Source organism: Paramisgurnus dabryanus, chromosome 13 (genome assembly GCF_030506205.2).
Source record: "Paramisgurnus dabryanus chromosome 13, PD_genome_1.1, whole genome shotgun sequence".
Lineage (NCBI taxonomy): Eukaryota > Metazoa > Chordata > Actinopteri > Cypriniformes > Cobitidae > Paramisgurnus > Paramisgurnus dabryanus.
Genome location: NC_133349.1, coordinates 17556368 through 17579519, shown reverse-complemented (window position 1 = coordinate 17579519; position 23152 = coordinate 17556368). Strand labels below are relative to the sequence as shown.

Sequence of the window (23152 nt, the reverse complement as noted above, 5' to 3'; positions counted from 1 at the left end):
CAATACACACAAATATTGACCATGAAACACACGCTTATGTAAAAAAATATTTATTTTTAAACTTAGTAAATTAGGTTACTATACACTGCTGCATTTATAGCGACACATTCATATGGAAACAAAACAAGCATACATTCACATTACTTCAAGCCACGTCACCAAAAGTACAAAGAGAAATTCATATTAAAGGACCTGTAGGTATATTTGTAATAATAAGGTTTAAACTGCCACAAGATTTTGGTTGGACATGGTCTAAACCCGCCACTTACCCTTCTTCTTATACAATGACTTTATATATACATAACCCACTTTTCAATAAGTCAGTTTTATCACTATTCTTGCATTATATCAAAATCTGTCACAGAACTTTATCAAACAGGGACTGCCATTCAAAATTTTGTCCACAAACATTAACTTGGTGTATAGTCACAATTTTAGAGGGATTCTGTGTCCAATACTGTTTCAATTTTCTTATAAACTTTTTCTTACTAATTTTTCATAAGCATTTAAGGAATAAATAATGACGGGCCATTGAATTATAAGAAAATAATAATTTAAAGGACCAGAGTAAATTATTCCACTTATACCACGGTTACCACAAAATTGCTCTGGTGCCTATTTTTAAGACATTTGACAGGTCAGGTGTGCTGTTTACAGAAAAATAATCAACACCCATGGAAGATTTCTCAGCCAATGAGATTAAAGCATTCAACAGGCCCATGGTATAAAGGTTATTAATATTGTGTGTCATGTGTGCATTATGAAAATTCACTTCTCTGTATGAAATGCAGTGTGTTTGTCAAACTTAAATCATAAAAAGTAATAAATCATCATAATCGAAAAAGAAAATCAAGCAATTTTGATATTTAAATACAAAATCAGACGAAACTCTAATGGAAAAGTTTGTCTCTCTCCTGTTTCTCCTCAAATACACATAGACAGCACATAATTTAATACAATGTAGAACATAAAAATGATTCTGCCGTCTTGCTATAACACCTATAAATATTATAGCTCTTTGCAATACACTATGCAGTAAACAAAAATGCTAAAATCTATTAAATTACACAGCAAGCCACATCATACAGTATCTCTTTAGATATACCACAGATTACAAAAATGCCTATAAACAAAATTATTTATATAATTCAGTCATTGTGTTCACACATTAACAAAAGGTCAAATAACACAATTCAGGTTGGCTTTGCCACAGTGGTTAAATGTTTAGCAATTATCAACTAACACCTCTTTCGTCACTGTTTATACTCATAGTGGACATGTCTGATTGGTCACTGCTTTGACTGGATGGTCGTGATTGGCTAACAGTACACTGTAAAGAAGGAGAGCCATATGTGACCGGCACAGAAATAGCAGGAAGGAGGATGAACGGTGCATCGGTGTAAAATTGTGTCTTTTGAATACCAGATGCATAGTAAAATGGAGGACTCGCGATTAACGTCCTCTGGATGTGTGAAGGGTTTATCTGATCGTACCCAGGTGGTGAAAAACATCGGAATGGATATGTCGTCATTCCGAGATTTGCCCTGTTGTCTGCAATGTTATGGAAAGTCCTTGGTATTCTTTCATTGCCATTGACTGGCGATTGACGTTCTGAAATGCTCTCTACTGACTGACTCCTGGGCAAATGTGAAACTGGAGCCCCAGGGGAAAGTGCTGTGCTGCTCTGATGGGTGGGAGTTACCAATGGAGAATGATTTGAGCTGCCCGGAGACAGAGAGCCTAAAAAGACAATAAAATAATTATTTTAATATTATAAATATTTATATTTAACAATATCAGTAAGCGATAAGTCTTTTGAGTTCAACTCTTACCGGTACTGCTTGAAAGCCCTTTCGCAGTGTTACGGGTGCCTTTCCCACGCAGCACATCGGACACCTTAAAATATAACCATAAAATTACTTGGTTTTATTAAGTTATGGTTAAGTTCTGAGTGCTTATTAAGATACATGTTAAATTTGAAATAAAACTGGTCTATGAAGATTTTAGAGCTGCCACTTGTTGGCACTGTTTGTACTTTATACATACTCTGTTGAGCCTATTGACTGTTTAAATAAAAGTTTCATTTCTGTAACCTTTACCAGGCAATGAAGCTGATAAACAGAAACATCACTTATAAATGAAAATATAAACATCACCATTTTGGACACTTTTTGTACAAATATTTCCCTCTACTGCACAACTCTTATCAAACAAACCATCTTCCTTACCTTTTTGTTTTTTGCTACCATGATGGCAGTATCATTATGGTTGTTTTTTAGACTATTGTCTGCTCCATTCTTCAGCAACACTCTGACAATCTCTATTCGACCCCTGCCACAGGCGCTGTGTAAGGCTGTGTTCCCACTATAAGACTGTGCATTCACATCACACCTACTCTGAAAGACACATCACACAGAAAGACTGTGAACATTAAAAGTAAATTGAATGAAATGAACTACTATTTTAACAGATATGCACAGCAATAAACATAGCTGCATGTCCTGTGCCTACTAATAGTGACGTACAAAATAATAAAAAAGAACATATTTCGCATAAGTGTTAATCAGCACAAAGGTGACTTCAACTGAAAACTGGCTTTGCAGAGTAGCTGACTCAGACTCTTTGAAGTATGCAGACCGCATGCAACTGAAAATATACACTCATGCACAAACCTCGATCAGTAACTTGACCATGTCAATACAGTCGTTTTCGACAGCATGCATCAGTGGACTGCGACCGCTCTTGTTGTCCTGTTAAACAAACAAAAAAATACCTCTTTAATAATCTACTAAGATGATGATAATATAAGCACGAATGGGGAATACATCAAATAAAATGAGATACAAGGAGTGAAACCCTTGAGAAATGATGACAAATTCACTGACCCCAGCATTGATCTCAGCTCCACCGTCTAGTAAGATTCTTGTCACCTTTATATCTCTGTTCTGCACTGCCAGGTGGAGGGGAGTCAGACCTGAAATTGGACATACAAAAATATTCAGATTGCTATTGATAAGCTTAAACAAGTTTCATCGAATCACACACAAATGTTACAAAAATAAATACACAACACATTCTCCACTCTGTGTTTCTAGGGGCTTTCTGAAAGGTGACATTAAAAGGACGTATTTCTCTCATGTGCAGTGAACAGGAAACGCCTCATCTTACATTTCATACCCATGAATAAACTTAATACCAACTACACTCCAAAAATGGTTGGGTGCTACACTGATTTAAAAAATAAAATAAATAAATGACGGTAAGCACACAGTTGATGATACCCATTGAATGACTTTCATAAAAGGATAAATAAATACTATTGAAGGCAATGAGTGTCGTCAACGGTGTGCTTATACCACCATTAATCAAAATATATTTATTTTTTGCATTTAACGTAATATATAAACATAATTTTCATTTTTGGAAGAACTATCCCTTACATTCAGGAATATCTATAACTTGTGACTCCTGTACTATTTCCTGCCCCCTAGTGGAACAAAGCCCATACCCACAATGCATATTCTGTGTGATATGTAATTTAGTATTCAATAATATGGTACCTTATCTCATTTCATTATGTTGCATCTTGTACAAGTTACGTATACAAAAATAAGTTTTCTGTTTACATTTATCACGACCATATCAATCTCGATGGGTCCCAGCACTCACCCTCATAGTTCCTGACCTCCAGATGGGGTGAAGGGTTGTGTGCGTAGTGTCTGAGGATTACGGCCAGGCATTCAGCCTCTCCATGCTCACAACACAGATGCAGCGCTGTTTGTCCGTGACGGTCCAGAGCTCCAGCGTCAGCACCTGCATCTAGGAGAGCTTTGACCAGACTGGGCTGACCGGTGATTACAGCCAAGTGCAATGGTGTCTGCGTGAGAAACAAAGAAACCGTTGATTGATTTAGTCAATGGTGAGGATCCACAATAGATAAAAGCGGCTACTACATTAAGAAATTCCCACGCTTTCAATTACGTGGCAATATTTCTAAAGCGTATCAGGATAATCTATCAATATGATGTCTGATAAGCTACATGTTTATTTGGTCTGATAGATTGAGTCATATCCTAGTGCTGATTCCTGTAACTGCATCTGTTAACCTGGAACTCGTCTAACAGGTTAAAGGTCAATTGTGCAGCTCTAAAGATAACAAGGTTATACTGTGGCTATAAACAACCACGAAGCAACTTATCCAATAATGCACCAACAATAAAGTGTGCAAAAACACTTTATAATTTCACATGTGATTTTTGGCACACATGCGCAGCGCTTCATCAAAGGCATGCAAAAGTGAATGTCTGGAATTTTTCTAACATGTGATAGATATCCAATGAAGCATTAAGACTTTATTTGGCTTCCTTCACTTGAGGCAAATGCTTGCTTTCAAGTCTTGCATGACAAACAAACAAAAAAATGTTGTTTAAATTTAAACGTAATTGAGAAGTTGAAAATTAAAAGTAAAAAAATCCACTGTTGCACGGATTTACTACAGTACAGCATACTAAAAAAGACATTTTTAGCTTATATAGGAAGTAAACAAATTTTGAGTGTGTGATGTTTAACTGCCAATTAAAAATACTGAGAGAGAAACAGAAGAGGACTTTGGTTAATAATAATACACACTACAGATTATCATCCGTTGATAGCAGGTAAAAGTCGGCTCTAGTCTGGCACATGGGGCTGCGGGTGTGATTTGGCACAGGAAAGATGATTTTCCGGTAAGGCATGGATGAAAAAGTACACAGAGACGGAAGACAGAAATTCCTCTGGTGTCACAATGCCTGTGGCCCTCCCTTCCTATGAAAACATCGCTCTTATTTCCCTGAATCCTGTCTGACTCACCAACCATCACACACTTGCTGATGTGTACATGCTAGAAGACATGTTACCACATACATAAAACTTTTTGGGTTTTTCTCTGTGCTCATGTTAATCATACATAAATCAAAGCAGCGAGGAATCAGGAACAATAATGGATGAAACAAGCGTCACTTTTAAGAAACACTTAAAATAGGAAATTGCGCAAGAGAGGATATTACATTTTAAAGTGTTATTGAACTAGAGCTTTTCTAATGCTAAAATTAAATGAACCCAGAATAACCTTCCAATAAAAGTTTTAAAACGAAACCGTAAGTGCTCGAAAAGGAGAAGGAGCCATGGAGAGGGAGCAAGAAGGGGGGCAGAGGAGGAACCGGAAATGAGTCGAGGGAGTGAAAAAGGAGTGATGAAGGAAAGAGATGGATCAGAAAGGGAAAATCCCTTTCCTCTCCCCTGCAGTGTGACCTTAGAATCACATTCCAGAGTGTAAACACAGAAAAAATAAAAAAGGGAATGTTGGCTGAAAACAAGCACAAAATGAGAAACTCAGGACACAGAGCCAAGAACGCATGTTAGTGAATCGTTTATTGGCCTGCATCAAATGTTATGGACCAGAAGAGAGGAAAAATCAACAGTGCACAGATGGTGTGCAAAAATTTCTAACTATTAGCACCACATTAAAAATAAAAGCACCAAACGAAATGTTACTGGTACAGTTAAGTGCATTGCACAAGGGTCTTACTACTGGTCTATGGGAGCTGCAGATAGGCAGAATGTGAAATGATATGTTATGAGAGAGAGAGAGAGAGAGAGAGAGAGAGAGAGAGAGAGAGAGAGAGAGAGAGAGAGAGAGAGAGAGACAGAGGGAGAGAGAAAGAGAGAGAGAGAGAGAGAGAGAGAGAGAGAGAGAGAGAGAGAGAGAGAGAGAGAGAGAGAGAGAGAGAGAGAGAGAGAGAGAGAGAGAGAGGGAAAGTCCCTTTTAATACCCTGTAAACCTCAACACAAGGTATGTTGAGAAACAACCCTGAGTGTGAGTGTGTCATGTGACTTCTCGGAACGAGGATACAAGGTTTATACACATAGAGCAGCGACTTTACATCTGCTTGCACACATATTTATACAGTACATAATAATCACTTACAAACATTACACATGCTTCAGGTCATACACACTTAGTAGCTTTGGTCTTGTTCACAGATTCATGTGACACCTATTATATTAATCTGATTTGCATACACACACACGCACATGCACGCGCACACACACACACACATATGAAATTGGGCATTTGTTCTCATCTGCATTTCCAAATGTCAATGCCAGTGCTGGTCATAGTAAAGACAAGTGGGTGGACAAGATGTATTGAGCATAGATGCAGAGTCAGAGATACAAGTTTTTTGGCACATAACAGTTCTAGTGATGGAGACGGTGACGTAGTAATACTGATAACTGTAGTAACACTTTCTACAGTACTGCACCACTCAGCTGCCCTTATTTAGCATGCTCATTGAAATGCCTTTAAAGAGAAGCAAACACCTCAACAAATGCTGCAGATTTAATGTTACTCAACGCCTCATCCAAGTTTCAAAGACATGCTAATTTGTAGTTCACATTTCTGGGGAAATAACAATTGAACACAGGATATAACACAAGAGTTAACCTCAACAATCTGACAGCAAAAAAGTTTCAGGCCACAGCTGAAAGACATACGCACAGCTTCTGGTAACTGCCTTTTGCATGCGAGCATGTGTGCATGCAAGTGTGTGTGAAAACTGCCTGTTCGCCGACTGAAACCTAAACATGAATTTGAGGTGATTTTTGAGGTTAAGTTAGACACGCATTGGCGGTAACTGATAATGCGGACGGGTGAGAATGGTGGAAGTGTGTGTTAACGCAACCACAAATGGAGAAGAACAGGACGTGAAAGCCTGGGAACAGTCTGCCGGGTCTGTGCATTCATAATGCCTCTGACACACGAGAGCAGGCCGGGCGGATGACAGAGGATGTGTGTGTTATGGTGACCATGTGGTCTGACCAGTGACTTCTAAAGGAGTTCAAGTACATATGCTGGCAGTGAAGTGGCACTTCTTGTGAAATCAGGCACTTCTACAATTTACAAAGTTTGATTATTTGTTATATTTGTGTTTGTATACGCTCACCTGTCGTAGGTTATTGAAAATGTCCAGGTCTTTGTGGGCCCTTCGAAATATTTCAATAAGCCATGTGACCAGTTTAGCATTCTCCTTAACCACAGCAATGTGAAGAGGCCTGTAAATACATACACACAGACACAGCACTTAAACACAATGCTTTATTCAACAGAATATATAAACAACTCCTACATACTAAATGTGGTAAATACAAAGGCCTATAAGCCCATTAACATTAACCACCAAAACAAAAAATCCTTGCTTTTTTCAAACAATTCACTAGACTGTTGATTTTATCGGACACACGTGTGATGCCGTGACTGCACTATTGGCCCAAAGTTAACTCCCAGTCTGTGTTATCAGTCTGGCTAAAACTGACCTTTGGAACACATATCTTATAAAATGTATAAAAATGTTTCGGTTTTTTTTAAACATGAGGGAAGACAGTGAACATGCATGTGAAGAAGGTTTGTCAGCCATGCAAGAATTCAAGGATCTGTAGCTAACATTGTATACAATAATTTTACACGACAACGGTAAATCTGTTTAATAGTTTATACACTTTAGCTATGATTTAAGGTAATTTGTTATTTATTTTGCTTGTTACCAGAAATAATCTACTCTAGATGGACCCTTATTGATTCTTTGCAGAAGTCTACTGGAAGTTACAGTTAAAATTTTCTCTTTTTTTAGGATATTAATTTGTCACCATGGATAGTTCGCCAGCATATAACGCTAGTGTCCTCACAGGGACCCGAGTTCAATTCCCATCTCGAAGGTCCTTTGCCGATCCTGTTCCACTATCTCCACCCAAAGCTTTCCTGTCAACTCTCCACTATCCTGTCCCAATCTGGAACCCATTTACACAGCACTTTGGTACAAAACAGAGAAAATGGCAGACCGCACATAAATGTTGTATTTTTTGTACTTTCAACACTTTTTCAGTCTTTTTTTGACTCAGTGTGCGGTCAACCATTTTCTTTGTTTTGTTCTATATACCTTTTGGTTCAACGCACTTTAAGGTTGCACGTTTCATAACAACCAGAAGTTATGGTTCAGCTCTTTGACACAAGGATTTAAACACAGATCAACATTCACATCGAGAAATGTTGTCAAACTGGACTGAAGCAGAGATCAGGGAGTTCATCACAATCCGCGCTGAAGCTGATATCATTCACCAGCATGGCAAAACAGTGCTTCACACAAGGGGTGCACGATAAATCGCATGCGATAGTCATGCGGATCTCGTCAGTAAAGCCGGTTTCTTGATTAGTAGTAAATCACCTTAGATGGAGCAGCATTTACTACACAAAGCCGTAGTTCCGTTACAAGCTGGGCCATATTGCAGGTGATACATCCACGATAATTAATGCGAAATTGCCCCGATTGTCAGTGAACTATGGCTGTTTCTCAATATGCGTTCTTCAGCGATCTTGCGTCCTTGTGTCCTCGCTCTACGTCATCATTAACAGTCGAAGTTCAATTCCAATTCTCAAGAACGTAAGTACAGAGGACGCGTGAAAATACCCGGATGAGTCTTGATATCGAGGATGCATCGAGTGCAGACTTGCGCGTTGAAATCTGGGGGGTCACGTGACCAGCAGGAAGCTCTCACACATCTCAATTCTCACAAGTGCGTTCTGCGTTCTCGCAACCTTCTGAGTTCGTTCTGCCGAGATCGCCTGGCAAGACCAGTCTCCACGAGAACGCAAGTCCATTCTTTGCGTTCTTAGAATTGAGAAACACCCTATGACTTTGTGTAGTAAATGCTGCTCCACTTGAAAGCAGGTGATGGCGATTTACTACTAATCAAGGAACCGGCTTTACTGACAAGATGCGCATGTTAATCACACGCTATTTATCGTGCAACCCTACTTCACGCGCTCCTTATGATCTTGTCATAAACTAAAATCAAACACGTAGTTTCTCAAGAAAAAAATCATGGACAATTAGCAAACTTCAGACACTATGGAAAAAATTAGTTACAGGATCTTTACGGTATGTGTGTGAATGTACACACAGATTCACAGAAAATCATCGGCAGTGTCAATCAACCAAAATCAAACAATCCCGAAAAAATCCTGGATGCATTTTCCGTAATCTTTGTGTGAAATGGCTATATTAGGAAAATAAACTGTTGAATGCTATGTAAATACTTTAAGAAAATGTTTTAAGGCAGGGTTATAATTGTTAACTAAACCTACTTAAAACTATTAAATAAATTTGTTAATTTGAATCAAATAAAAAGTAGACCTAAAATTGTGTAGTTAAAAACTAATAAAATGACAAAAGCTAATAAAATATAAAATAAAAGCTAATTCAAAATATTAATACAACTAAAAAACAAAATGAAATAATAATAATCGTCATACTTTAACACGGTCATCTTAGTTTTTTATTTTAGAGTCATTGCAAAAACTACGTGACCTGGCAATAAAGGTGATTCTTATTCCCTTAAATGGCACGTACAGATCTACCCAAGGGTGAAAAAGTTCACTGGTTGTCCCATCACCTGACTGAGTGACTAAAGGTTTGCAAAACAACTATGTGTATGACTCATCTTGAACACAGTGGCTCTAATTGCAACCTCTAACCAATAGCTGTAAGTACAGGGAAATGCTTATCTCCCTATCAATTCACAGAACACCTCACTTTACATGAGGTGAGAGCGTCGAAGCTAAAGTTTGGGAACAGGAAGAAAAAAGCGCAAGAGTGAGAACTCGTCACGAAATTTTTTAAGTGATGTTTTTTTCTATATCTACTTCCAGTAACAGCTACTTTGGTTTGAGGTCACTTCCTGCCTTCAGGGACAATGGCATCGCTCTTTCTGTTTTGAATACTAATTATCATTATATTTACTGTTGCATTAGGGGCTTTCTGTGTTTTTAAGAGTCCTCTTTCAGAACTTCCCATGAAACCCTGAGAAAATTCTACAGAGAAGAAACATACAATGGCTTGAAGCACATTAAAGTATATTCATGAACAAGAGAGCCATGGCCTTACATAACCTGTTTGAATTGTCCAACACTCTCCATCCCCTTACATAACTTTTACATAATGTAGTGCTGTTTTGAAGTATCTAAACATTTATGAGCACAGAGAAATGCAGAAGATCACCATCTGGTAGCTATCAATGCTGTCATCAGTGTTAAATGTCATTTTGCCTTAGGAACTATCACAGATTTAGGGAATGTGCAAAAGAATGTAAATATGCCTGACGGGAAGTCATATTGGACATTGTTCATTGTTTATGATTTATTGTGGGATGTACACAGTGAGTGTGACAGCAAATGGTTAAGATTTATATTAGTAAATAAAGACTGTCTTATAGTGTGGGCTGTTGCAATTGCATATTTGCAATACAACAAAGAGGAGGTGAGAGGTCTAAAATGAGAACCCACTCATTTATATATCAATAAACAAAAAGAATGACAAAAGTGTCATTTTAACAGTTTTGCCCATTCCATGTCTCCACAAGCCTATGACCAAGCTGAAGATAAACTAACCATCCTGTATGTTTTGTTGCATGTTTTTCAGTTGGTTTAATCAAACACTTGCTGTAGACAAAAGTCACTCTTGAAAAATGACCTTTAATGATCTACATAAAGACGTAAAGTCCTCCATGAAAAACCAAAACAAAAGAGGAAGAGAATACCAATTTCGTCAAATCAAAAACAAGCCGACCTGACTCATGCTTTGACCCGCAAGAAGAAAATGAATTGCCAAGTCACAGTTTCTCTGTTCCTTGCTTCAGGGTTTAAAAAGCAGAAGAGATTATTAGTAGCATAATTCAGTCCTTATTCTCCTCCATTCCTGTAAATGAACTCAATGCTCATAGTACTCCAGGAAATCGGTACTGTATGTATGACCATGCGTCATTCACTCATTCTTTATCAAGTTAAAGGGTGGTGTATATTTATACAGAGCTTGTGTGTCTGCTCTGTGGTCCTGTTATTATAGATGCTAATCAAACTCTGTGAACACATCAATGTGTGAACTTGCGTCAACAAGATAAAAAATCTGTCATATTGAGTAACAATTATCAGGGTCTGCAACTCAAGTATACGCTTCAGATATAGTCGATAACACCTTGACAAGTAAAATCGAAATTAAATATTTCTATGCTTTAGATAAACCAAACCCACAGGACTAATAAGAGAATGTTTGACTTGATTTAATCAAATCAAATCAAATAAAAACTGTTTTCTTATCTGTCATCAGAATTGACTTTACTGTCCCTGCAGGTTAGAACAAGGTTTCTCATTCACTCTCTCTTTCTTTTCTACAGATGAAACTATCTGGGTTCCTGGAAGTGACAGAGTGTTAGTTAGACCGCAGCCTCAGATAAGGCCTTAGCTGAGACTGACGCAGGAACTGTACCTCTTCAGAATGAGATGAAGGGCTCTTGGTAGGGCAGTGGCGCATGTGTGGCATCCTGTGTAGCCCAAAAAAGCAAACCTCTAACATCCCCTCTAGCACAAGCCTGCTGCCGCAGCAAACAAACACGGCAAGGAGCCTGACGCAGACAAACATTCAAACCAAGTATAGCAGAGACCTTTCAAAACAAGGTTAAGATAAGAGTGAAGGTAATTTCTAGATAGGCACCCCTTAAGTCTCATAGCTGAGAAAAGCCTTTACAACATACACAATATAAGTTGCATCTGCACATGATCCATTTAAAGGTGGCAAATAATGCATTGAAATAATATGTTAAAGGTGACATTTCACAAGACTTTTTTAAGATGTCAAATAAATCTTTGGTGCCCCTAGAGTGTGTATGTCAAGTTCTAGCTCAAAATATCATATAGATAATTTATCGTAGCATGTTAAAATTGCCACTTTGTAGGTCTGAGCAAAAAAGTGCCGTTTTGGGTGTGTCCTTTTAAATGCAAATGATTTGATCTCTGCACTTAATGGCAGTGCAGTGGTTGGATAGTGCAGATTAAGGGGCGGTATTATCCCCTTATGATGTCACAAGGGGAGCCAAATTTCAATGACCTATTTTTTCACATGCTTGAAGATAATGGTTTACACCAAGTTACTGGGTTGTTCCTTTTCACATTTTTCAGATTGATAGAAGCACTGGAGACCAACATTAGCATTTAACATAGAAAAAGTCAGATTTTATAAAATTAGTTGTTTCGAGATTGTTAACATTTCTGAGTGGTAAGTTTGTGTTTTTTATTTTTCAGTATGGACCTGGAAAAAAATTACTGTAAACTCAATAGTAGAACTTCAGCCTAAACGTTAGAATATAGCATTAACTAGCATATAGCACTAACTCAGAAGTCACAACTTTGTTTTTAGCATTGTAACAACATTGTTATTAATTTAATGTGTCATTTAATGTTGGGGCGTACATCTCGACTGTTACGTCACAGACTGTTTTATGTTGAGAATGGCTTGTTTTCCAGCTGTCTTTGGTGTGCACGAGATTTACATAAGAAGGAGGAAACAATCGTGTTTGAGGCTCACGATATGTCATTACCATGTACACAGCTTGTATCACTCATCAATGCCTAGGTAAATACAGTTTTACACTCTACGGCACCTTTAAATAAATTTATCTTGGTTATCTTGCAATTCTCAAGAAGTCAACTGCAACTCAACACAGTTGTAGAAAGCAGGAAAAACAACGCAAAATTACATAATATAAAATAATGCATAGTTAGGACAGCAAAACTAATAAAGAAAAATGTATAAAGTTTTTTGTTGTTAATGCCAAAGTCCGTACATCCAATTCCATTTTGACGCACATTTAGAACGTTTGAGACATTTTTGCGCAATGAAGCAATTTCGGCAATATGTTGGGTTGGCACCTTATGTAAAATCTGTAAAATAATCAGTTCAGAAGTGGAGTGAGTTTACTTGGCATACAACCTAGCTAAAATGTAAAATAGTTTTAATAGTAAAATAAATTGCCTATGTTTGCTTTTTTCAAGCATGTACAGTATGTGCAGACTATATGGTTAAAAACAAGGAAAGGGGATAAAGTCTGAACTAGGAAATTACAGTAACTGCAGAAATGGCTCATAAATATACAGTGTAAGCATTCAGCACATAGAGAAAGGGGGAGACTGAGAGAGAATGGTAAGCAAAAGAGAAAAAGCGGTAAAGGAGGAAGTGAGAAGCGGATGTTTGGGTTTTTGAGCCCATTCATTTTAAACACACAAGGCAGTGAAAAAAGATGAAAGAGAGTGAGAGAGAGAGAGAGAGAGAAAAAGACACCTGAGAAAACCGCAGTCACACAACAGGCTCACACTGATACCAGGCTTTCCCGAAAGTGAGGGTCTATGAAGCGCTAAGAAGAAAACAAGGTGAGAGCACGAGACGCCCATTGACGTAAAAGCCAGAGGGGGGAGTAGAGTGGTGGATGTTTGTGAGACAGACAGATAGATAGAAAAAAGAAAGGTGTCTATGTGCGTGTTTGCATGTAATGTTTACCTGAGTGGTTATGTGAAATCAATTGCAAGAAATGTATTATTTCCAAATAAAGATGCAAAACCCTCTAAGTACGTCTGACATGTCTTCTTGTATATGAGCATTTTTTACCGCAATTTCACTTTAATGGCAATGAAAAAGTTATTAGTCAGTAATTGAAATGCCTTATTTTTACAAATGTTAAATTTGTCTTTAGCTGCAAAACCCTCTAAGTGCATGCAAGCTTTTGTGGCAAAAACGTCCACTTTTTAAAAAATTATCTTCTTTGGACAAGACATAGTAAACAGAATCACTAAAGATGCAGTTCGAAACATTGCAAATAATGAAATCAATCAATGTAAAAATGAAGAAACTTAACCACACATTAGTTGCTGTGATCCATGTGACTGCCACCAAACACTCAAAAGAGACTTAAAAGTTTAAATTAGATTCATGGCCGTTTTGCACGTCGTTGTCCATCTAATTCATCTTTTGTGATGAACAATGTGTTTGCGTGGTTTATGGTAAAAAACACATTATTTTCCACAAACCGTACATTTTTGTAGCTCCAGATTTCACTCTCTTCCTGAAACGCACGGATTATGTACAAAACTCATCAATTTGAAAAGCGCTGTGTCCCTGATTGGCCAGCTAATCTGTACGTTGTGATTGGCCTGAATAGCTCTTTACTATGTTTAAAAGATTCGGTTGCTAACAGGAGTTCATTTACAGGCTGAGTCCGAAGTGGGAGGAATTATGATAATGTCGGTATTGTCTACATCACCAATCCCAGGAAGTAAATTGTTGCCTATAATACGAGTGTATTATAGCCGTGATTTTTTTGTTATTTCTCTATGACATCTGTGAGTGGTTGGACCCAGAAGCGGCGCATGACATCAGACTTAACAACCGGATATTGACATGCAGTCAACTAGGATAGGAGGCTTTAATGTTCTAATATAACCAAGGCTTAGTCCTGGATTAATCTAAACCCTGTGCGGGAAACTGTCCCTATAAGTACATGTACTGTAAAATAAAGTGCTACCCAATTATTACCTTGTGGCAGTTCAGGGAAACAGTTTATGTATTATCACATTTCTCCTGGACAGAATCTGTCTTGTCTGGTGGTTACTAAGCATTAAATGCTAAAGCAATGTTTTGCTCCTGCTGACTAAATATTGATATTAGTATTACATAAAGGCAGGTGTCATTTTTAGAAAAGTTTCACTTATATGACAAGTAATTTTTATACAGAGTAAAGGTTCAGATATTACAGCGACACTGTATCTGTGCTTGTGTTAGATGAGCACGCAAGAATGCCCTCGTCTCTGGGAGCTCTATGATCTGCCACACTCATACAACCATAACCAAAAACCAGCAACCAGCCATGCATGAAAGGATAAGTACTTCTTACTCATGTACTCTTACTCATACCCACAATTCCACAATTACTCTTAAAGATGAAGCAGCAGAACATGCTGAACCTCTCTTCTGTTGTTCACAAAAATGATTTCCCACTGTGTCACTTAGAGACATTGCGGATCACCAGATAAGATGATATTTATTAATCTTGGTGGGCTCAGTGAACAGGAAGTGAAACGACAGCAAGAAATGTAATGTGTAAAAAATAACTTGTGGCTTGTGTTTCAACTACAGTAGGACCACAACAAACAAAAAAAAACACGTTTTTGTTCAAAATACACAGGGTCTATAAAAAATACATCTGACTAAGCAAGAGTCAAAATGATATTTCTAGGATAATCTGGAATTCCCAAAAATCGAACAAAAAGTACATGTTAACTTAGATGATGCCAGGTCGAAACGCACGTGACTGATACTATTAATGAACTCTCGTGCAGTTTATCAGTAAATCATTTACATGTATGTATATGGCAGTAGGTTATTCAAAGCAGATATATCAGATATATCTGTTTGTGTGTTCCCTGTTCCCACGATCCTGACATTCTTACAAAAACTCTACAAGCAAAAATGTATCTGATCTCCTATATTTAGTGAAAAACAATCACATGGACAATGCTACCATTGCGACACCACGTGTTTCACCATATAATCAACTCTTGAATGACAATATGTATGAAATGACTCAAAAACTGGCAAGTGACTCACGTGTCACCATCCTCATCTTGATGTGTTGCCGCAGCAATATCAGCTAGTGGTCGATCTGCACTTTCCAGCAGAGTTGTCTGTATGGCAATGGGTTTCCGTGGACTGGTGTACTGCGGAGCCCATTGGTAATATGGACACCCTGCAATCACTTCAGAAGAAAATTAATATTAGCATTCGCAAACCACAACAATCATCACAAACCTTCAGCAATAAAGCAGTTTATAAATAAAACATTGTATTCCCACTGAAAATCTAGCTAAGATCAGCATAAACTGGTAGCTGGTTTTAGCTGGCTTAAAGTCGCCATGAAACGGAAGTGGCGATTGCCTTTTTTCCCGTGGTGACGTATATCAGAATGAAATGGCTTCTGAAGTGAAATAAAGGCAGGGCTGGATTTGAATTTGTCAATCGAGATCTGATTGGTTTGTTTGAAGTTGGGTCGTGTTGCTAATTGCTAATCGCTACGATCTTCTCCCGGACTCCGCCCACCTGCCATACCATGTGACCAAAAGAGAGAGAGGTCGTTTTGAGGAGGGGACGAGATATGAGTTTTTGATTAAAGATTATGAGGGCACATGAATTTAAAAAAAATAATGAAGCACATATATAAGTCATTTGTAAAAAATACCACAATATTCCAAAACAAATTATAGTTTTTAATTTCAATTTCATTGCGATTTTAAGGTGGCAGTAGCTGGTTTAAGCTGGTCCTCTCACAATGGCAAAGCTGGTCATGCTGCTGGGTCAGCTGGTCTTCCAGTCTGACCAGCTAAGTTCAGCTAAACCAGCTTAAAAGGTGACCAAAACACAACTAGACCAGCTTGCTACACCAGCAATACCAGAAAAAAAGCTGGGAGACCAGCTAAAACCAGCTTATGCTGGTCTAAGCTGGATTTTTCAATGGGGATATAATGTGCCAAAAAAACAGTATTCAAAAATTCAGTAGTATCTCAGTTCTTTTAAATATAATCACAGTTTAATGGCTTTGCTAAGCAACAGTGCTAACCGAAATGTGGGCTGTGGTTAATATTTATTATTTGATTATAAACATTTAGGGGCGGTTTCCTGGACAGGACAAATCCTAGACTAAAAAAATGTAAGAGCTGTCCAAACTGAAAACAACTTTCATTATCATATCTTAAAAATACATCAGTATGTTTTGTTTAGCCTCAAAATGCACACAAGTAATGTTTTTAGTAAGGCATGTTTGTTAAAACTAGTTATATTTCCTAATTAAACTAAGACCTAGTCCTGGCTTAAGTTAATCCCTGTCCGGGAAACCACCCATTAGTGAACTTGGCCCTGCAGAACAATTATTATAATAGAGTAATCAACTATGTAGCTTCTGTCACGCACAATGATGTCATGTCATATGTATACAACAGTGTTTTGGATTTACAATATTTAAAAAAAATTTACACATCTTAATTGTATGGCACTGTACATAATAATGTAATAAATGTTGACAGAAATAATCAACTTTACCGTATTCTTTTCTTTCTTTATTACCACTACTAAATAGCCATCATATATTCCATATGACCAATCTTTACACAAAATTGACCCCTGTGGAGTTTTGGAAACTCTGAGTTTGCATACTTTACATAACATTAGCGCATTCAAATTGCAGACGCGCAGTCTTGCACGCGCGTGGACATTCAATTACGTTTGCTCTTGAAACATAACGTGAATGACAATTAAGAGAAACTTCTTGTAAACTTACAGTATGCAGTCCCGGGTGGCATAAACTGGGACTGGGAGTCCGTGTGGGTCTGATGATCACGAGCTTCATTCACTGTCCTCTGTACATCTGTGTTTAAATGAGTCCGGTCAGGGTACGTTTTTGGACTGGGGCTATGTCTCCTTTTAGGTTCGTTGTGCTGTTCGTCACGAAAATTCCTCGGACCGGCGAGATCATGATCAAGAGGAAAAGGACGCTTCCTGATCGGAAGTTTGGAGAATGAGGAATCTTTGGATATTCCTGCAGTGTCCGTCAGATTGCACTTCGTGTTGGGGGTGACAGGTCGGGTTTGTCCGAGATCGTCAGTCGTTCTGTTTCCCATGCCATTAGCATCGGCTGTTTGAGTCGACGAAGAGCCATTACAACTGTCCCGTGGTGCGAGGGCATGAACTGTTTGTCCATTGCTGCACTTGTGCCTGTCTGAGCTATGTGTTGGGGGACTTGGGTCGCCTGTCGGTCCCTGACTGCAGCTCCCACGCTCTCTAGTTTTGTTGGTCAGGTCCAGCGGCGCAGACGGAACTGTGTGATTACTGCCGCTCATGGTCATTCTCCTCAGGTCTATAGGTCCTTTTTCTAGATAAATCCCCTTGTCAACATTTTGTCAAGCTGACGTTTTTCAAAACACTTATTTGGCTCCTAAAATTGCAACCATTCCAAGTTGCCTTAATTTGGCAATGACAATACTTACATATGCTTTGTTCAAGATGTTTTAGCACAGCTTACTGAAGCACTTAAGATCATAGTTATCCTCTTATATATCCCCCATTAAACGCTTTATGCTCAAAGCCTTCAAGGAAAATAATTTCTTAAAACGCAGAATAAAATGTTGCACGCATGCACTTGGCTGTCCTTGATTATGTTAATGATGCGAGTAGTTAAGTTTTAGGGCAATGTCAATATGCCAATATGACATAATGTTGTCCTTCACGACGGGACTGTACTGCTTGCTGTCTCTACGACCCGATTCATCTGAACTAATTTTACAGCGTCTCTGTCTCTCATTCAGTCAAATTAGGAAGTAGTGTAATGGATGGGGTTTCCCCGTTGAACTAACTCGAAAGCCTTTTAGTTACCACCCATTTGCGAAACGATTGTGATAGCATTGCTTAAGGATTATGCAGTTGCGAGGTAACTTTTTGTGCTTTAAGGGCGACTTAAATTAAAAAAATTTTTTGCAAGAGATTCGTAGAGCTGGGACAAAAAAAGTGCTGTTTCGTTTCGCTTGTCCGCTATTTTTTGTGTCGTGTGTCAGTGCACTCATGTCAACATTCTGTTTTTACATCGCGGCGAATTTATCGGGGGACGACGCGAACAATAACCTGTCGAATAACAGGTGTCTAGTTTTGCTTTCCTTTTTAGTTGCATTCTTATCTTTTTCACCATGTTGCCCGGTAGGAAACCGGCTGGATCTCTACTGGGGATCTCCCTCAGCAGTTGTCGGGAAACCTGCAAGTCTTTACCCTCTGTATTTTAGCAAATTCACATAGGGTCATGTTTGCAGGTTATTAGCAACTGATAAGAGAGGCCCTGTTCTTGCGGTAGGTTGGTTACATTTATGAGTCATTTCATTGACAACAAAAAAGACTTTCAAATGCTATCTCAGCACCTTGTCTGGAAACACCCCTATATCTACTTTGATCAGATCCCATAAATATAGTTTAGATTGATATCAGTATCAGTTATTCGCAGGTTTGACTTTATGAAAACCGTTCTTATGCAATGTCGAGAAACCTCACAGATAATGCAAAATGTGAGATATAACCAGATTATGTAACTATATTGGACACTCCTTCATACCCCTCTCTACCTACACCCCATAGCCTCAGTTCCTCCTGAGGCTTGAATTACCTGGGCCAGTTTGGGACTTTCCTTTATCATATGATGTATATGATGCAAACGGAAAAAATAGTTGTATAAAGTCCCTAAAACTTTAAGAGTCTATGGTGGGTCAGTTAATGAAACACAATACAATCAAAATGTTCTATCTTATTCCCATGGGCCAACTGAGGATCTACAAGATACAACTAACGGCAAACAAACTGCTCAATTTAACCACAAAACGACACGTTTGGTTGCTGGAAAAGTAAAATACATTTGAAATATTCTGGTAAATACCAAACAAGAATTCGACATCTAGAGTTTTTAGTGAAAAAACACATTTGACAACACACTGTACTGTACATACTGTATAGGCCAAGTGATAAAAGGACTAAATTGTTTTAAAGTTGTAATGACTAAGTAAATTAGGCCTATTGCTATTAAATATACAGTTCTGTGCAAAAGTCTTAGCCACCACCACCAGACTTGTTGTTTTAGAAGTTTTAATGTCAATCCATTTTTTTAACATCTATTTTATTAATATACAAACAGAAAATACAGGAAATATGTAAAAAAAATAAATAAAAAAATTACATTTTCAGGACTAAATGTCTACTTTAGTTTGTTTAGGTGTTTCATGTAACCTCTCTTGGCACAAAACACATTTTGAGCGTTTTTGAGCAGAATGAAGTAAAAGGACTAATTTCTTTAAAATTAGGATTTAGTTTTATTTAGGTTTAGGAGATCTTGAAGTTTCCTGCTAAGGGGAGTTTACCCTAAAAACTTTACACATCAGTTTATTTTTATTTTTTTTTAAATAGTATATACACATTTTCTGGATGTATTCTATTAAAGAGACTGAGAAACAATTATATATGATCACTATAACATTGCAAAAACAACTCATCTAATTGTGGCCTAAGACTTTTGCACAGTACTGTATGTCTAATATAAACAATGCCATGCAATACATTTTATTCACTTATTTATACAACTTTCAGTTGTAACAAAGCAACTGTATAATCTATAATTGAATCTATTTCTATTCCTTGACATGTGAGTATGAAATGATAGTAGATATCTCTAAATCATCAAAGTTTCATACAGATTCAGTCAGAACATTGCAGGGTCTTTCATTCTATTCAAATGCAGATTTGTTTTTTTCTTGTCTGATACAATGTTTTAAATGACTGACAGTGAAAGATTATGAAGCAGCGACCTCTACTGGTAAGAAAGATTTTAACATTAAATCAGTTCAAATCACACTGATTCATAACTTTAAATTTGGTTGCCAGTAGAGCATCTCTTCATTGGTACGATAAAGTGTGTCATAGTATTGCATGACTGCACATAAAGGAGCTGCTTTAAAGCAGTGATTGTTCAACAGCTAGTAATAGATTCTTAATCGCAAACAAACATTCACAAAAGAAACAAGATAAAATGGATAAATCAAATGGAGTTTCTACGAATATATAGGCTAACTTGTGAAGTTATTTACTCAGCATAAAATATGTCGTTTATTAAATCCATTGGTCATTGCAAAAGCAGATGCTTTATCAATGTTTGGCCATTAGAGGGATACAAAGAGCTAAATATCAATTTAGTTAAAGACAAATGACAATTTTGTCGAAGAAAGGAATAGTTCACCCAAATATGAATGATCTTCTATAATTTACCCACACTCATGATTTTTCAGATCTATACGACTTTCTTCAGTAATTTTATATATAAATGCCACCATGTTATCTTATAGGGGAGCCAACATGGCAAAGCTCTGAACAACACATACATTAATGTAAAGTAATGACTTCAGTGGGTTAATGTGTCTACTTTTGTGGCTTTTTGTCCTAAGTGTTTTGTCACGAGACATGCAAGAAACAACAAGATTCTTTATTATTATCTGTGACACGTTATTGGTGTGCCTTCATATGTGAACTTGCCATTCTGATCTATATGTTTCCATGGATATTTGATATATGGACCATAACCAAATAATCATTATTATAGACCTGCAGGAGAATGACATTGCATTTTTTAACAAAGTGCAGGATAATAAATAGCAATGTTTGTTTTTGGATTACTCTTTGAATATGTTTTACCTTCACTACATCACTCCCATTATTCACACAATGTTTCTCACTAGTGGAGCGAATTTTCAATCTCTGTCATCCCTCATTATTAAAAATACAATACACACTTGACTCAGCATCTGTTTCTTCTCATGTCTTTATCAAATGTTGAAATGTACAGTATTCTAGCAATTAGGAATAATATTTTTTTCATTTTTTGTAAGTCACATTTGCTAAATGTTTAAATTTAATGGTAACTCACAGATGATCTGCAGTGCATTGATGCTAAAACAACAATAAAAACACAGACTATGATTACAATGAATTTAATCAGATGTATTTTTCTGCCCTATTGAAATAAAAGGGACATTTCTTTTGTTTACTTTAGCAGCAGCTAACGCATTGCTGGTTGCTTGGTAACAGGCCTGAGTGTTGATAGATAGACATGATTACGCAATATAAGATTTCCTAACTAGAGATGAGATAAGATTTGGTGAGATAAGATGAGAAGCCTAAATCAACTTAAGATTTGCTTCTGTACTATGAATTTGCGAAAAATCTTAACATATCATATCTTAAGTTAAGACCTAAAATAAAAGGTTTCTGTAATACGCCCCCAGATCCTCATCTAGGTCACAACAATAGACAATCACAATACGCATAAGCTGACAACACACAAATAATTCTAGTTTCTTGTGTCTTTTTTGAAAACACAAATTAAACATTAACAAGTGCTGGAGGAAAATGTAAGTGAATCCTTAGATTTAATAGTTTTAATGAACCTCATTTGGCAGCAATTACTTCAAGCAAGCGCTTTCAGTAGTTCTGATTCAGACCTGCACATCGTTCAGAAGAAAATTTTGCCCATTCCCCTTACAAAACCGCTTTAACTTCAACAAGTCTGGTGTGAACCGCTCTCTTGAGGTCATTCCACAGCATCTCTATGAGGGCTTTGAGTACGCCACTCCAAATGGCACATTTTCTTTTTCTTAAGCCAGCCTCTGGTGGATTTACTTTGATGTTTAATGTCCTTGTCATGCTGCATCAACCAACTTCTACTAAGCTTTAACTGGCGGACAGCCACCCTGACATTATCCTGTAGGATATTTTGTTAAACCTGGGAATTCATTTTCCCCTCATTGATGGCAAGTGGTCCAGGACCTGAGGCAGCAAAGCATGCCCAAATCATGATGCTCCCTCCACCATACTTCACTGTTGGGATGATGCTTACTGCTGGTAAGCTGTGCCCTTTTTGTGTTATAGTATTTTCCCCAAACAATTCAACTTTTGTTTCATCAGTCCATAACATATTTTCCCAGTAGCCAAGGTGCTCACTTTCAAACTTCAGGCTCACAGCAGTGTTTTTCGGGAGAGCAACAGCTTCCTCCATGAACAGAGATGTGTGCCAGTTTCAATGATGTCTTCAAGCTTTTAGCTGTTACTCGTGGGTTCTTCATTACTTAATTGAGTATTCTGCGTTGTCCCTTATAGTCATCTTGTCTGTTGCCCACTTCTAGGAAGGGTATTTATAGACAATTTGTCTAACTGTAGACTGATGGATGACTAAACATTTTGAGATTGTTTTGTATCCCTTTTCAGCCTTATGGAGTGCAATAACTCTTGATCGGATATCTTTAGAGAGGCATGGTTCATAAGAGCTGATGCTTCTTAACTCTTTCGGCGCCAGTGTTTTTTTTTTTTAAAGTTGCCAGCCAGCGCCATAATTTTTCATGGTTTTCACAAAAGTTTAATGTCTTCTAGAAAATGTTCTTCTTTAAATATATAAACAAACAATATATCAAATGAAAGAACAGACCCTCTGCTTTCAAACACAAAACCCTACCTTCATTAGTTCTCTTTTTATCACCTCTCAAATATGGGTAGGTTTCTTCAAAAACACCCAATTTTGTGCAAAAAGCTGAGATAATTCCATTTTTGTGAAGGATTTTTGATGGAGATCAGATGCAGAGAGATCTTTAAAACATACACGGAGTTCTCTCTCT

At 37.5% G+C, this 23152-nt stretch overlaps 1 protein-coding gene across 1 annotated transcript; it reads right to left on the bottom strand.

Annotated features, from left to right (window-relative positions):
- Nucleotides 1-34: 34 nt before the first annotated feature.
- bcl3 (BCL3 transcription coactivator) lies at nt 35-18726 on the bottom strand. Its single transcript, XM_065260890.2, has 9 exons — nt 17245-18726; nt 15522-15669; nt 6984-7092; nt 3670-3877; nt 2886-2974; nt 2673-2750; nt 2229-2396; nt 1833-1896; nt 35-1740 (listed from the first exon to the last, which is right to left on the bottom strand). Exons 1-9 carry the CDS (start codon nt 17807-17809, stop codon nt 1235-1237), a joined length of 1935 nt encoding a protein of 644 aa, XP_065116962.1. The 5' UTR covers nt 17810-18726; the 3' UTR covers nt 35-1234.
- Between the last annotated feature and the right edge of the window lie 4426 nt (nt 18727-23152).

Coding starts and splice junctions, on each gene's coding strand:
- bcl3 (XM_065260890.2), bottom strand. CDS start 17,809: ATGACCATGAGCGGCAGTAATCACACAGTTCCGTCTGCGCCGCTGGAC. Junction 3,878..6,983: donor TTTTCAATAACCTACGACAG/GTGAGCGTATAC, acceptor TTTCTCACGCAG/ACACCATTGCACTTGGCTGT. Junction 1,897..2,228: donor TGGTAGCAAAAAACAAAAAG/GTAAGGAAGATG, acceptor TTATATTTTAAG/GTGTCCGATGTGCTGCGTGG.